The sequence below is a fragment of the Eumetopias jubatus genome, unplaced genomic scaffold (genome assembly GCF_037043125.1).
Source record: "Eumetopias jubatus isolate StellerSeaLion01/CBP00866 unplaced genomic scaffold, mEumJub1_p1.0 scaffold_75, whole genome shotgun sequence".
In the NCBI taxonomy this organism is placed as follows: Eukaryota; Metazoa; Chordata; class Mammalia; order Carnivora; family Otariidae; genus Eumetopias; species Eumetopias jubatus.
The window spans coordinates 65555-79775 of NW_028274881.1; the positions used below are offsets into that span (position 1 = coordinate 65555).

The 14221-nt window shown below is 34.1% G+C and overlaps 1 protein-coding gene across 1 annotated transcript; it reads right to left on the reverse strand.

The window, feature by feature from the left end:
* Positions 1-1322: 1322 nt before the first annotated feature.
* Positions 1323-12100, reverse strand: LOC148161739 (RNA-binding motif protein, X chromosome-like). Its single transcript, XM_088020583.1, has 8 exons — positions 11992-12100; positions 11383-11489; positions 8724-8898; positions 6645-6797; positions 3507-3621; positions 2493-2618; positions 2325-2413; positions 1323-1618 (listed from the first exon to the last, which is right to left on the reverse strand). Exons 1-8 carry the CDS (start codon positions 12098-12100, stop codon positions 1323-1325), a joined length of 1170 nt encoding a protein of 389 aa, XP_087876709.1.
* Positions 12101-14221: the final 2121 nt, after the last annotated feature.

Consider the following 14221-nt stretch of genomic DNA (forward strand, 5'->3'; position numbering starts at 1 on the left):
AGCCTGAGCCAGGGATGGATCCCAGGACCCTGAGATCATGACCTGAGCCAAAGGCAGATGCTTAACCGACTGAGCCACCCAGGTGCCCTTAGTCTGTATTTTTAAGAATCATTAGATGTTAAACATTTGGAGCTACTTGTGAAGTGATCTGTTCAGTTTTCATTTCAGTCCAAAATTTGGGTTTGCTTTTTCCTTTTGTCCCTTTTTACCATTTCAGTATCATAAGGTAGATTTTTAATTTAGTAAACCTTTATGCTCCAGCAGTATGTAAATTTTCCCTTATGCTTTTCCTAAAAAAAAAAAGTAATTTTCCAGTAGTTTTCCAAACTCAATTTGGCAGGCTTATCAAAGCTTTTAGACGCTCAGCTTCCACAACTAAATGAGTATTTTTTTTCCTATTCATGATTTTCACCTAATTTTATTGATAACTCCATGTTTATAGGAGTATATACGAAGCCTTTGAGTTACATTTTCAAATAGTCCAAGACAGAGTTAATGAGTAATTCCAAAGATAAAAATCTGTTTATCAATATTTTTGTTTACCAATATTTTTAAATCTAGGAGCACTTATTTCATTGTATCTTAATACTCTGTAAAGTTAACTGGTTCAAGTTTTGATCTAGGTGGAAAACTGTTTTCATTACCATTATTCCCACTCTGGTCATTTGGTGCTTTAATCTGGTTAAGAAAATAGATGCTTAATTTATTTCTTAAACTTTTGTATCCTCCTATATCTAATTTTTCTTTTAACTAACACCACTCTTTTAGGAGGACTTTAGAGTAATGAGGCAAACGCAATCTTTTGTAGCCCTTTTGGAGATTTTGTAAACCTTTTATACATTTATGTTTACAAACAACAACACATTAATTGGCTTAGTATGCCCAAGTGGCACAGCTTCCTGTGCAGAAGTACCATACTGCTTTATATTGTATGCTTATATTCAGACATAAAAAGGAAATTTTAGGGAAACAGTGCAATTCACCTTCCACAGAAATTTGGTTTCCTGATTTTTCTTTTGCTTTCACTTTTTTAACCCAATAATAAAATTAGACAAGAAATCCCATTTCATGGAAATTTTTACTCCAAAAATTTTAACAATGCAGACATTACATTCAAGCAACTTATCTAGTTTTCATCAATTACATTAGCAATCATGAAATTACTTTGTATACTTTTTTATCTTACCCATCTTATCCAAAAATTCATGGAGGGCAACTTAACATATGCCTTTCCCCATTAAATAACATTTTTCATTAATTCTATAGTAACAGAAAAAAAGTAGTTAAATTTCCTCTTTGACAAAAAATTGGTACAGAACTTTTTAATATCTGCTACGGTCTCCTCTTTCAGATCGGTTTCCCCCATGACCTCCTCCGGAAGCCCCACAACTTGAGCTATCATATGACTCATGAGAAGGGTACACCCTATCCATAGAGGGTGGGAAGCCTCGTTCTTGTCTGCCACCATGCTCACGACTTATGTAGAGATCACTCCGGCTGCTTGAGTAACTTTCCCGACCTCCACAATATCCATCACGTGTGCTGCTATAATCATAGCGACTGCTTCGACCATAAGTCAGAGGGGGCCCACGTGCAGGCTGTGCACCACGGGAGCTACCTGTAAGGTCAATGATCAAGTAAAAAAACTAACTACATTACAATTTTTGTGGCATCGTTACCCCATGAACCTAATTTAAGTACTGTATTTGGAAGAAATATGTTTTTATTAATTTAAAAGGAAATGTAAATGTAACATGCATGTTTTATGTTAAATAATTTGAAGTAAATGTGCTGTCAGTTTCTGAAAATGGGCTGAAATTATGACCTTCATATTTTTCTTATATTCCATACTGTTAAACACTCTCCCTTGTTAGTTAAAAATGTTAAAATGATTTTGATAAGATGCCAATTTGATGAGACTGCCAATTTACCATTAAAAGTAACCTGTTAGTTTAAATGGCCTATTAAAAAAGTAATTCAAAGATCTTCAAACTAATAAAAGGCCATACTGTGGTTATGCCTTTAGAATTAGAAGTAACATTATATACTCAACAATCTGGCTTGTAAAATCTAATTGCATGAGTTTTAAGTAACAACTGAACTTTTTTAAATTTTTTTTATTAAAGATATTATTTATTTGAGAGAGAGAGAGAATGAGAGACAGAGAGCATGAGAGGGAAGAGGGTCAGAGGGAGCAGCAGACCCTCCGCTGAGCAGGGAGCCCGATGTGGGACTTGATCCCGGGACTCCAGGATCATGACCTGAGCCGAAGGCAGTCGCTTAACCAACTGAGCCACCCAGGTGCCCCACAACTGTACTCTTACCATAACTCTCATATGATTCTCTGTAAGAGTCTCCACTTGAAGGTTCAGAATAATCTCTATCACGACCACCACCATAGCCATCACGATCACTAAATTTAAAAAAAATAGGCATTAATGTAACAAGAAGTGTAAACAGCTATTTGATAAAAATTTAAATTTTCATAGTACCTATATCCTCTAGAGTAATGTTCATCCCGAGAACGCGAATGGCCATAGTAACGGTATGCATAGTCTCTAGATGGTGGAGCATAATTCTTGGTGTCTCGGGAACTTGGATAATCTCTGCTCGAATAACTCAAATAAAGCAGCAAATTTTAAAAGTGCAGTTTCTTATATCCAAAATATATATAAAAACCTCTGACAATAAAAAGTCTTTTTTCAACAGGCAGACTTGAATACGCTTTTCTATAAAGAAGATACACAAATGGCCAACAAGTATGTGAACAGATGCTCAATCAGTCATTAGGTAAAATTCAAATCAAAACACAAACTAGTCACTGCTTCACCCACCTATTATATTGGCTATAATTTAAAAAAAAAACAGAAAATATTAAGTGTTAGTAATGTAAAGAAATCAGAATCTGTATATTGATAATAAAAATGTATAATAAGTGCAGTTCTTGTGGGAAAGGCTGGTGGTTCCTTAAGAAATTACAGAATTACAATAGGACCCAAAAATTCCACACCTAAGTATATGCCCCAAAGAACTGAAAACAGGTATTTAAATATTTGCAGATCAATGTTCACAACATAATATGGTGGAAATATCCCAGACTGTTAATTGCATATACAAAGGAATATAAAAACCCATAAAAAAATCCATAGTAAGAATTCACGCTACAATGCATGTTTCTTGCAAACATTTGTGCTAAAGAAGCCAGACACAAAAAGTTAAAACGGTTTGATTCCATTAGTATAATCTATGCAGAATAGGTAAATCCAGAGACAGAACACAGATTGGTGTTTGTGAGGCCTTGGAAGCAGGTAGAGGTAACATTAAGGATTATCTGTGGATGATAACAGTGTTTTGGTACTACATAAAGATAGTAGTTGTTTAACACTGTAAATGTACTGTTACTGAATTATTAACCTTAAAATATTTAATTTTGTTAGTGAATTTCACTTCCACAAAAACAAAAATCCACTATAACTTAACAGTTTATATACTTTGTTTTCCTTTACCTATCTTTGGTATTGTAACCATCATCTCTTGGTGAAATATAGTCATCTCTCCGGGAAGACACTGGCGCTCTGCGTGAAGGACCTCTATAATTCTCTCTCCCATGTGATGGTGGCCCTTTAATTTAAAAATTCTTAAGTATCTCAATAACTTTTATAAAAAAGAAAAATTCAAAACACAGATTTCTTTCCACAATTCTTAAAGATTTCTCCCTTAAGATACTATTTATGATTATTTTTGTCTGCTTTTTACATATTCCTGAATGTCTCATCTTCTGGTATCTTCCCTCCCTATGTAAATTTTGCATAATCTTAAATTACCATCAGTATGTAAAAAAAAAACTTCTAAACATAAACAATTTCAGTAGCTACTTCCACCAATTCAATGATTCAATCTGCCTCTTTACTTTCACTTCTCAGCTTTTCTTCTCTATTTGTCAATGTCTTACTAAGTCCATCCCTTGTCCAGGTTACTTCCGAGTCCATTAGACATGCTTGAGCTGTTCAATATACTCTCCATTATAATGGTCCCACTGCAGCCAAACTATTCTTTTCCATATTCAATAGGCTGGCAGTGACGTCCCATGCTAGTTAAAATGTTTCAATTGCTCCCCAAAGATCACAGTACTTATTAAGCTATCACAATTTAGTGTCAAACTTTTTTCCCATTTACCTTATGTCTTTTCATAACTTTTGTAAGTTTCAAGATTCCCTGTATATTTTGTCTTTTACCCTTGTATACATGCGAACACCATCAAGAATCACTATCAAGAATACTTCCTTATTGTTACAAGTATTAACACAGCAAAGGGATTTATAAGTCACTTTAACGTAATAATTACCCCATTATTCATCACTTTCCTTTGTCTTCTATACAGCCACCTCATTCTAATTAAACATGTTTATTTTATACATCCTTGTTTTTTTTTAAAGTTTTTATTTATTCATGAGAGACACGGAGAGAGAGAGAAGCAGAGGGAGAAGCAGGCTCCCAAGGAGCAGGGAGCCCGATGAGGGACTCGATCCCAGGACCCTGGCATCATGACCTGAGCCGAAGGCAGACGCTTAACCATCCGAGCCACCCAGGCGCCGTTTTCTTTTTTCTTAAAACAATCTCTCTGCTGCATGAAACGAACTGTGCCTCTTCCTGCTTTCATTATTGTCATCATTTTCTATTTACTGCCCCCAACTGCAAAACTTCTAGTACCTTGTATACATGATGTACCTACCCTGCTTTCTCTACCACTCTGCTCATTTACAATGCTGTTTTCCTTTAATTCCTAAATGTTCCTGGTATCACCTAAATATTTCCCATGGCTTTCTATATTCCACTGTTCCTTCATGGCCAGTGTTTCTCAAAAAGCTTAAACAAGAAATTCACATAGAGTGAATCATTCAGTCATTAAAACTGCTCCAGCTGAAAGATATTATTCTTTCCTTTATTTCTTTTTATCTTCATACTGTTCATGAGTATTAACATGCAAAACCTTCAAACTGTTTACTAACGGAAATACATAGGTATCTTTTTTCTGCTAAAAAAAAGTATTGATTTCAATTCACCCCACTCACACCAACAATGTTATCTTTCCTTCGGGCATTAGATGCCAAATTCTTTACATATATTTTCTAATTTATCATACCAAGTGGCTTAGTTTTGTAATGATGGCAGTGATGATGTCTAGTGTTTTATTAGCAATACTGTTTAAGAGGTAATTTGGGAAAGTAATGTACCCCTTCCTAGATATGCAACTTTCTCCCATATGTAATGTTATCTTCACATGCTAAGTAAATTATTCCTAGTTCCTAGAATTAAGCCCTCACCCTCCAATTTTTTTTCTCCTAATTCTTTCATTGGAAACGTGTAGGCTTCTTCTGTATTTAAGACAACAGCAAATTACACTTAGCTTTGTGAAAGGTAAATTTGATAATGTCAACTTCTACCATAAGATTTAAAGAGCAATGTCGAATTAAAAGAACTGAAGTTTTCATTCTCTAAATCTGAAGATATAGTGTTTATTTCTTCACTAAGACGTTCTTTACCCTCTTGATTCCTACTCTGTTCAATCCAAGATCTTACACCTTCTCAAAGTTATCTGTTCTTATATTTGATGCTACTCACCTCTTGCGTTCTTTAAATTCTCTCAAGTATTTTCAGTTCCCTAAGGATTGTTATCTTACAGTTTAAATCATCTCTCCATCAAACTTGGTGGTGAACTTTTATCTTCCACATATGACATAACTAAATTACAATAGCTTCATAAATATATGCACTCCTATGATTTCCAATTTAGATTATTTAAAGTTTATAAGTCTATTTATTTATTAAATTTTATTAAGTCTATCAAGCCTTGTTTAAATAACCAAAACCCACAGTGATCTCTGTTCATCTAGATAACAAAATATTTTCTATTTCTTTATCATGAATACTTAATATTAGATATTTCCTTCCTAATGAGAGAATTCTTGGAAGTAAAGAATGTATCTCACATGTATTTATATATTTCTTAGTATTCTCACAAAATGAAAAGAATGCCTTGCACATAATTATGATTTTAAAACTGAACTTTCTAGTAAGTTTTAGATTAGGACATCACTAGCGCACATACTTTCAAAGAACTCATGCTGAGATTAAGTGTGTATCCATCATCATCTGCATTTAAATCAGATCTTTTTAGTAAAGCACCATCATGGTCCAAACACAGAAAGAAAAAACAATATGGCAAGTTGCATTTATTGTTTATAAACTAATTAATGACTAATAAACCCGGTGATCAAAATACACAGCTACGCTACACATCAAAATATTCTCATAGGACATTGTGATTTTCAAGAATATCTTGATCTTGAAATCATGCAAAAAACAAACAAACAAACAAAAAACCTGCTGACCAAAGCATGTTATACCAGGAACTTTAAAAAATGAAGAGGGGTTCTACAACAAATGTAGACTTAATAGGAATGCTTTTCCCCACTGTTTGTTAATCACCTACTACACCTATAATTAGAAGCTGAAGAATTAGATCCTAACCAAAAATAAGCAGTGATCCATAAATACACCCATATACTTTATTTTCCATTGCGCTTCTTGAAATCAACTTCTTAAAATAGATGATTTTCATTCAGAAGGATTCACAGCATTACCTCTTCCTCCAATTCCTCTGTTGCTACGCCCGGGAGCAGAAGGAGCAGATCTTTTAGGAGGAGGACCTCCACTTCTTGAAGATGGGCCTCTTTTAACTGGAAAGCGTCCCTTGGAAGAACTCACGTTGAGGTTAAGAGTACATTCTCCAACATCTGTGTTTAAATGAAATCTTTTTAGGAAAGTACAATCAACATTTTTTAAATGATGAAGGTTCATTGTTTAAAAATCTTTACTAAACAATGTTATGGTCTTAAGGATTCAGATTTGTATAAATAACCTTGTTTTCTTACATGATATACATAAATACAAATCAAAGGCTTATTGTGAAAGTTATTTTGGAAAACCTAGAAAAACTCAAGAAGCATTTTATATTCACATTAATGAGACACATTTGGGAAAAACTGAAGGGGTGGGGAAAAATGGTAAATAATTGCTCAAGTAATCCTCATGTGAAGAAATCTACTTTAAAATCATATAATACATAGGCACAAATCAAAATATTTTTAAAAATCTAAAGGAGAAGATACATCAAAAACTCATTACCTGAAAGTGTTAACACATACAATTCTTACAATGCACTTAATAGTCAACAAAAATTTATGTTATGTTCAATTTTACTGGTATTTTAAGAAATGCATATTAAATCATTAAAAATCATTTTACTTTTCTAAACTAGAAAAACGTTTAGCTATATTCCCATTCCTTGGTATTGTCATAGGTTAAAAAAATGAGTATTCTTATACACGGCAGAAATAGGTAAAATTTTTTCAGTATCAGCTTCGTGAATAAAACAAAATTGCTTCTAAATGGGACAAATCTGAGGCGCCTAGGTGGCTCAGTCCTTAAGTGTCTGCCTTCGGCTCAGGTCATGGTCCCAGGGTCCTGGGATCGAACCCCGCACAGGGCTCCCTGCTCAGCAAGGAGCCTGCTTCTCCCTCCCCCACTACCCCTGCTTGTGTTCCCTCTCTCGCTGTGTCTCTCTGTTTCAAATAAATGAAACAAAATCTTAAAAAAATTAAAATAAATGGGACAAATCTTACAATTCTACTTTAGGAGACAATTTCCTAAATATCACACTGATTTTCAAGAACAGAATCTAAACGTTTGATTTTTAAGGACCGGTTAACAGAAGGAACAAAGTTTATTCAACAAACAGGAAGTGACCCCATTTCATACTGAGTAAAAAGTCTTCTCTGAAAAGTTCATAAATAGCATTTTCAATGACTCATTCTCCCTCCAACACACACAACAAAGATAAATTCGTATTTGTGTAGCAGTGGCTTTTAACCTTTCTCTGAGTAAAGATATCTTCCAAAATCTAAAGAAAGCTCTAGATATTTCCCCAAATGCAAGTTTCACTAACAAGAGACCAAGGCAGAAAACCTTCGCATTGATGTTTGCACAAACATATGTGGAAAATAAATCCTGCAGTCTGAATTTAGTTTGAAATTTATGCCATTTCACTGCAAGGTTATATTTTTGCACACTATTTCAAACATTTTAGAACTATAATTCCTTAGCCTTTAGAAAATAACATAATAAAAAGAAAAAAAGGAAAGAAAAAAGAAAAAATGTGATAAAATAACACTGTAAAGGAAATATCTATGGAAATATAAATAATCTGAAAAAATCATCTAATAAACAAATTTTCAAAGGAAGCATTACATTCAGTTAAATGAATACATTGATTTTAAATGATTAGGTATACATTTCTAAGGCAGGAATTTCTCTAAATTATCCTTTTGTAAAAATCATAAATTATTGGTCTGGATAATTATTGTAAATTTTCAACTCATCAGTTAGGTCTTGGCAAATGGCAATAAATACAATGATAACAAAACTGAGAAACCAAATTTGTGAGGCCATGTTTTGTCTGAATGGCTGAAGACAAATATAGCAATAAAGTGTCATGTTTTCATCATTAAAAAAGAGTAGTATTTCAATTATGATTGTTAATTCCTCATCTAATGAATCTTAGTTTATTATGCTCATAAAAGATGTAAATAAATACTGATGTATTTCCATACATTCAAACTTACTGTTTTCCAGTGTTCCATCCTTATATTTTAAAACATTACCCAAGTGTCCTCCACATGAGGAACGCCCTCTTGCTCCTCCACTTCCTCCTCTTCCACATCTCACACTTCTTGGATGGCCTCCGTTTCTTGGATGAGGTGGTGGCTTCCATCTTCCACCACTTTCAAAAGATAGTTTGTTGGCTTGCTCCACTTTAATTGTTTTTCCATCCAAAGACTAAAGACATTAAGTAGAATATCGGTAACATTACACCAATTTAACGAATTTTACAAATCTACTCATTACTGAAACTAAAATCAAGTTCAAATAAGAAAATAATGACCAGGTCCTTCACCTGCCAAATATGAGACATTTAACTAATAATTGCCTTCCATTAAGTCATCCAACACAACTGTATTATTAAAACTTCTTGAAATACCATCCAGCATCAAAAAGAAGAGCTCTCACATTTCATGAAAATATACATTTTCTAATGTATAACTCACTTTATTTTTGGATTTCTAGCATTTAAATTTTCCAGTGTCCCGAAGGTATATAAAACAATGTGTACTGTCATTTAGAAAAAAAGTTACTATTACTTATTCAAAATGATTGTTTATATTCTGTACAACTTTTTGGTATCTGTTCTGCTAAAAATTAAAAGGAAATAATCCTAATATGATTGCAGCTGTATTTACCGTAGTTATATTAACTTTCTTTGCTTTTTCTCTTTTAATAGAACATTTATTTGGTCTTTAATGTTTTGCCATACTCTGTTCTTACCCAGCTTTGCTTTAAACATGTTCCTAGAAAACAACTTTTTAATATAGTACTTATTCTCATTTTTCAAATTAAATTTCTTAACTTCCCGAAAATTTCAGAATTGTTTATCTTTCACAGGGGCCAACACGATTTTTAATAACATAACTTTTAATAATTATCCCACATAAAACATTCTGGTCATTTTGTGTTACATACAGAAAAGAGTCTTAAATCCTAAATTCCTACCAAGACTTCTGGTAGGTATGGGCCCTAGGCCAATAGAAATAGCCACAAATAGCAGTCCCCACACCAGGGACTCATTCGGTATTTCTGGGTCCAAAATATTTCCTGCAAAGTTATTCATGGCTGCTTCCTTTATAAAACGCAGGATTCAGCTAACACCTCTTGATCTTCATGGATAAAAACACTGTCCACTACCCGTACAAGTTCTAACTAGATTACTAACTTTATTTCTTATCAAAGTTCTTGTACTAACCATATTAATTCTTATTTAAAGAGTTCTTATCTTTCATCCTCAAATACAAGAAAACAGGTACTTTGATTTACAACCATCACTCAGTTGCTTTATCAAAGGCTAATACCTAAGCACTCAATAAAACGTCTGCTGAAAAAAATTAGAAATAAAGTCTACACAAACTCACGGCCTTGTTCTTAAAAACCAGAACACAAAAGAATCATCAATTGCTTTAAATAATTTACCTCTGTACACAACACAAAAACCTCAGCCAAATCCAACTTCTACATGCTAACAATCATAAAATATAAAAGCAAAGTAAAAAAAGGTCAGTATGTCGTGATAGCCTGCTTTGTACCAGAAACCAATCTACAAGGGAAAAAAGAAAACTAACATATGTATTCCACACTGTGAACTTAAGAAGTCCTGCTAATAATTTAAAAATGAACGTAATCAATACAATAAAAATAAAATAAATTAAAAAATAAAATAACTGAAAAGTTTATAAAATGAACTTAATTTATAGTATTATGAGTATAAAAAGATACTACCTACAGATAAGACATAAAATTTTGGAGTAAATATGCAATTTGAGTTTTTGAAGCTGAAAATGCTAGGGCTGACCCAGGTCTTGACCAGTCCAAAAAATACTGGGAATAGCTTAAAGAATAATAAAGCCATAAAACAGATTAGGATAATCTAAGAAATGAAGAAACCAAAAATTCTAGAATGGAGTGACCCGGAGTGCGATAAAGTATTCAGTATTTTAACAGAATCACTGAAAAACTTAAAAGTATATAGAAGACACGTAACTACTGGATTTTAAGGTCCAGAAAGAAAAAGAGTATCTGCTTTATTCATTAGTACATTAAAATCTGGATCAAAATAAACCCTCAACCACTATAATAAAATAATCACGTACCAAATTTACAAAAAATACTGGTAACTGAATGAAAACTTACTAAAGAAAGAAGAGCAAGATTAGGTGCAGGTGACCAGATAATTATTTTGATCACCACATCAACAGTTTACTCATTATTATTTTTTTTCCTCAAGAATTGAATGCCTGTATGAATGTAAAGTTTCTGCTCAAGTATTAACTTTTTCAAGAATTGTTTTCCCCAAAAAACAGGAATTAATCTTTCCTATTTGTCTTCCTAAGCTTTTATGCTACAGAAACACTTCCATGAATTTCAATAGCTTTTTCTGTTGTATTATTTTGTGCAGGTGTTTTTTTTTTTTTTTTTCAATTTTAAATCCTGGAATACTAACATAGAAATACATTAACATACACCGCTAAAGCTAATGTTCATTTCACTCCTTCCAACCACGCTCTCCAGTATTCATGTAACAAAAAAAAGGGTGACAACTAAAGAATTTTGGCATATGCATTATGTGTCGTAAAATACTAGAAAAATAAAAACAATCTAAAAATACTATTCAATGAACTACAGAGCTGGAAAATTTTTAAGAGACTCTCTTACCTTCCAATTCATATCTTTGGCAGCATGTTTAGCATCAGCAGGGCTCTCAAATGTAATAAAATCAAAGCCTCTGGACTTATTTGTTTCCCGATCCTTCATCAGAAGAACTGTAGTGCATATAAAAATTTAATTGGATGTTACATAAAAGTGAACCTTCTTAATATTTTGAAAATTACCAATCCATCCTTGGATGATTTTTTGAAGTCCTTTTTAACTTAACTGATATCCTGGATAGAAGAGTAAAAAAAAATTGCAAGTTATTTTAAAATCTTTACATTTTACATCATTATGAGTTGCTAAAAATTAACAGTGAGGAACTCTACAGTTAGCCTATCTTATCCCTTTTCAAAAGCCTACCTCCACAATATACATATTTTATTTATTTGCTCTTCCTTTTTCCCCTTCCCAATAGTAAGAGACTTGTAGGTGTACCCTTTCATTCATTGCTATTATGCTATCCCGATATATAACACAAATACTAATATATTAAAAAAAGGTGCTCAAGAAAGTTTCAAAAACAGAAAAATAATTTTAGCTTAGCTGTTCAATTATATATATTTAATATAATTTACTTTGAACATTTACATAGATGTTGGTTTCAAAATTTACCTTCCACTATGTGACCATATTTCGCAAATACTGCTTCAAGAGTCTTTTCATTAGTCTCGATACTGAGGCCTCCTATAAACAGCTTCCCAGGTGTATCTGCTTCTAACATTTTGCTGTTAAATGCTTGAAAACATATACACATTGCAAAAAATAAATTATAAGCCAAAAAGTTGTATTTTATCAGTGTATGTGAAATTTAGGTGAAATACCGTACATAAGCTCTGTTTTGTTTCTTAAAATGAAACTTGGGTGTCTGCTTGTCTCAGTCAATAGAGCATGTTACACTTGAAAAAAAAAAAGATTTTACTTAATTATTTGACAGAGACAGAGCAAGAAAGGGAACACAGGGGGAGTGGGAGAGGGAGAGGCAGGCTTCTCGCCCAGCCAGGAGCCGGATGCGGGGGTCGATCCAGGACCCTGGCATCATGAGCTGAGATGAAAGCAGATGCTTAACGACTGCGCCACCTAGGCGCCTCTAGAGCATGTACTCTTGATGTCAGAGTCATGAGTTCCAGCCCCACACTGGGTGTAGAGATTACTCAAAAATAAATAAAAACTTAAAAATGAATGCCTGGGCAGTTCAGTCGCTTAAGCAGCCGACTCTGTATTTTCCCTCAAGTCATGATCTCAGGTTCTGGCATCGAGGCTCATCCCTCCGCTTCCTCCCGCAACTATCTCCCCTCAACATGCTTAAGATTCTCTCCTCCTTTCCCTCTGTCCCTCCCCCCTTAGAAAGAAATGGAATTTGTAACCTAAAGAGCAAAATGTGCAGTGGCTTAACAAGAAAAATGCTCCACTATCTACAGACATCTGATAAAACCTTGGGTGCAGTATGCAGGCTTCGCTTTTAAAAAATAGTGTGGATTTTTTTAAAGACTTTACTATTTATTTTATTTTATTTGAGAGAGAGAGGGCAGGGAAGAAAAGAAACACAAGCAGGGGAAGGAAGAGAGGGAGAAGCAGGCTCCCCGCTGAGTTAGGAGCTCCACGGGGGACTCCATCACAGTACCTGAGCCGAAGGGAGGCGCTTAACCAACTGAGCCACCTAGGTGCCCATAGTGTGGATTATTTTTAAAACCAAAAAAAAAAAAAAAAAAAGCATTTCTGTATCTAAGTTAACATTTTAAGTTTTCTTAAGTGCACATAAATACGTTAATTTTATTTAGTTTCCCCTCGCCCCTCTTTCCATTTATCTTGGTCACATATCAAATAGTCTTTCCTTATAGTAATGTCTCTCTCAAAAGATTTTTAAAATGCTAAGTCATAAAATTAAGGTACGAATTAAAACCTTCGTTAACGGAATTTAAGCCGCGATTATATAGAGAGAAAAGACTTTAGCAAACATTGGCTAAAGCAATTGTGAGATTTTTACCGGATGCTAAAAATTTGAGAATCCTGTGAGGTGAATCAATATTTGGTATCTGATCAGTAAAGTAGAAGTTTGTACTCACAGCGGTTAAATAGTGTGCATATATTTTTCAGTTACCCCCGCATTCAGAGAGAAAACTCGTTACAAAAAAAAAAAAATTCCACATGAATCAAAATGTCGCGCTGGCTATATATCCGACAAACAATCCGCGAGGACGCGCCATAATACAACCGAGAAAAGCCAAGTTAAAACAACAAAACATGTACATCAGGTCATTAAAAAAGCTTCTCAGCCCGACTATAGGGTTCTCTATAGTCGCACATTCCGTCTCAAACTAACATCCATGCATTTTTAACCCATCTCCCCACCATTCACGAACAAACCTCGAGAACTTCACGGACTTTCCACGGCGGCTGCAGGAACACATTGCCGAGCGAATGAAAACCGAAAACGTACCTTCCAATAAAAAGACACCTAACTCCTCTAGATATTCTATGCACATATATTTTTAACTTACATAATGTGTTAAGATACACTGAAAACGCCTGAGAGAAAAATCAAAGTCTGAATTACCACAATTTATCAATTTATAAGACATGATATAGCACTGGCTATTTTTCCTGAGGTATAAATTTGTCTTTCGTCCCTAAAACCCCGAATTCCTCACCTTTTTTATCTCCAGCTCACCTAACGGCTCGCCTCAACCCTCCGCTAAGCGACCACCAGCTCATCTGACCGCTGAGAACAACTGCGCAACCAATTTAACCACGCTAAGGAACCCGGATGTGACTGGATGACGAGCCGCAGAGGAAGTAGGGAATAAGGAGGGTGGGTAACGTGGAAGAGGAGGGAGCCGAGAAA

Bases quoted from the DNA above. Each gene is read 5' to 3' on its own strand.
- LOC148161739 (XM_088020583.1), bottom strand. From the start codon at position 12,100: ATGTTAGAAGCAGATACACCTGGGAAGCTGTTTATAGGAGGCCTCAGT. The intron at 11,490-11,991 runs GTAAATTTTGAA...TATGCACTACAG, and splicing joins ATATGGTCACATAGTGGAAG to TTCTTCTGATGAAGGATCGG. The intron at 1,619-2,324 runs GTAAGAGTACAG...TTGACCTTACAG, and splicing joins AGAATCATATGAGAGTTATG to GTAGCTCCCGTGGTGCACAG.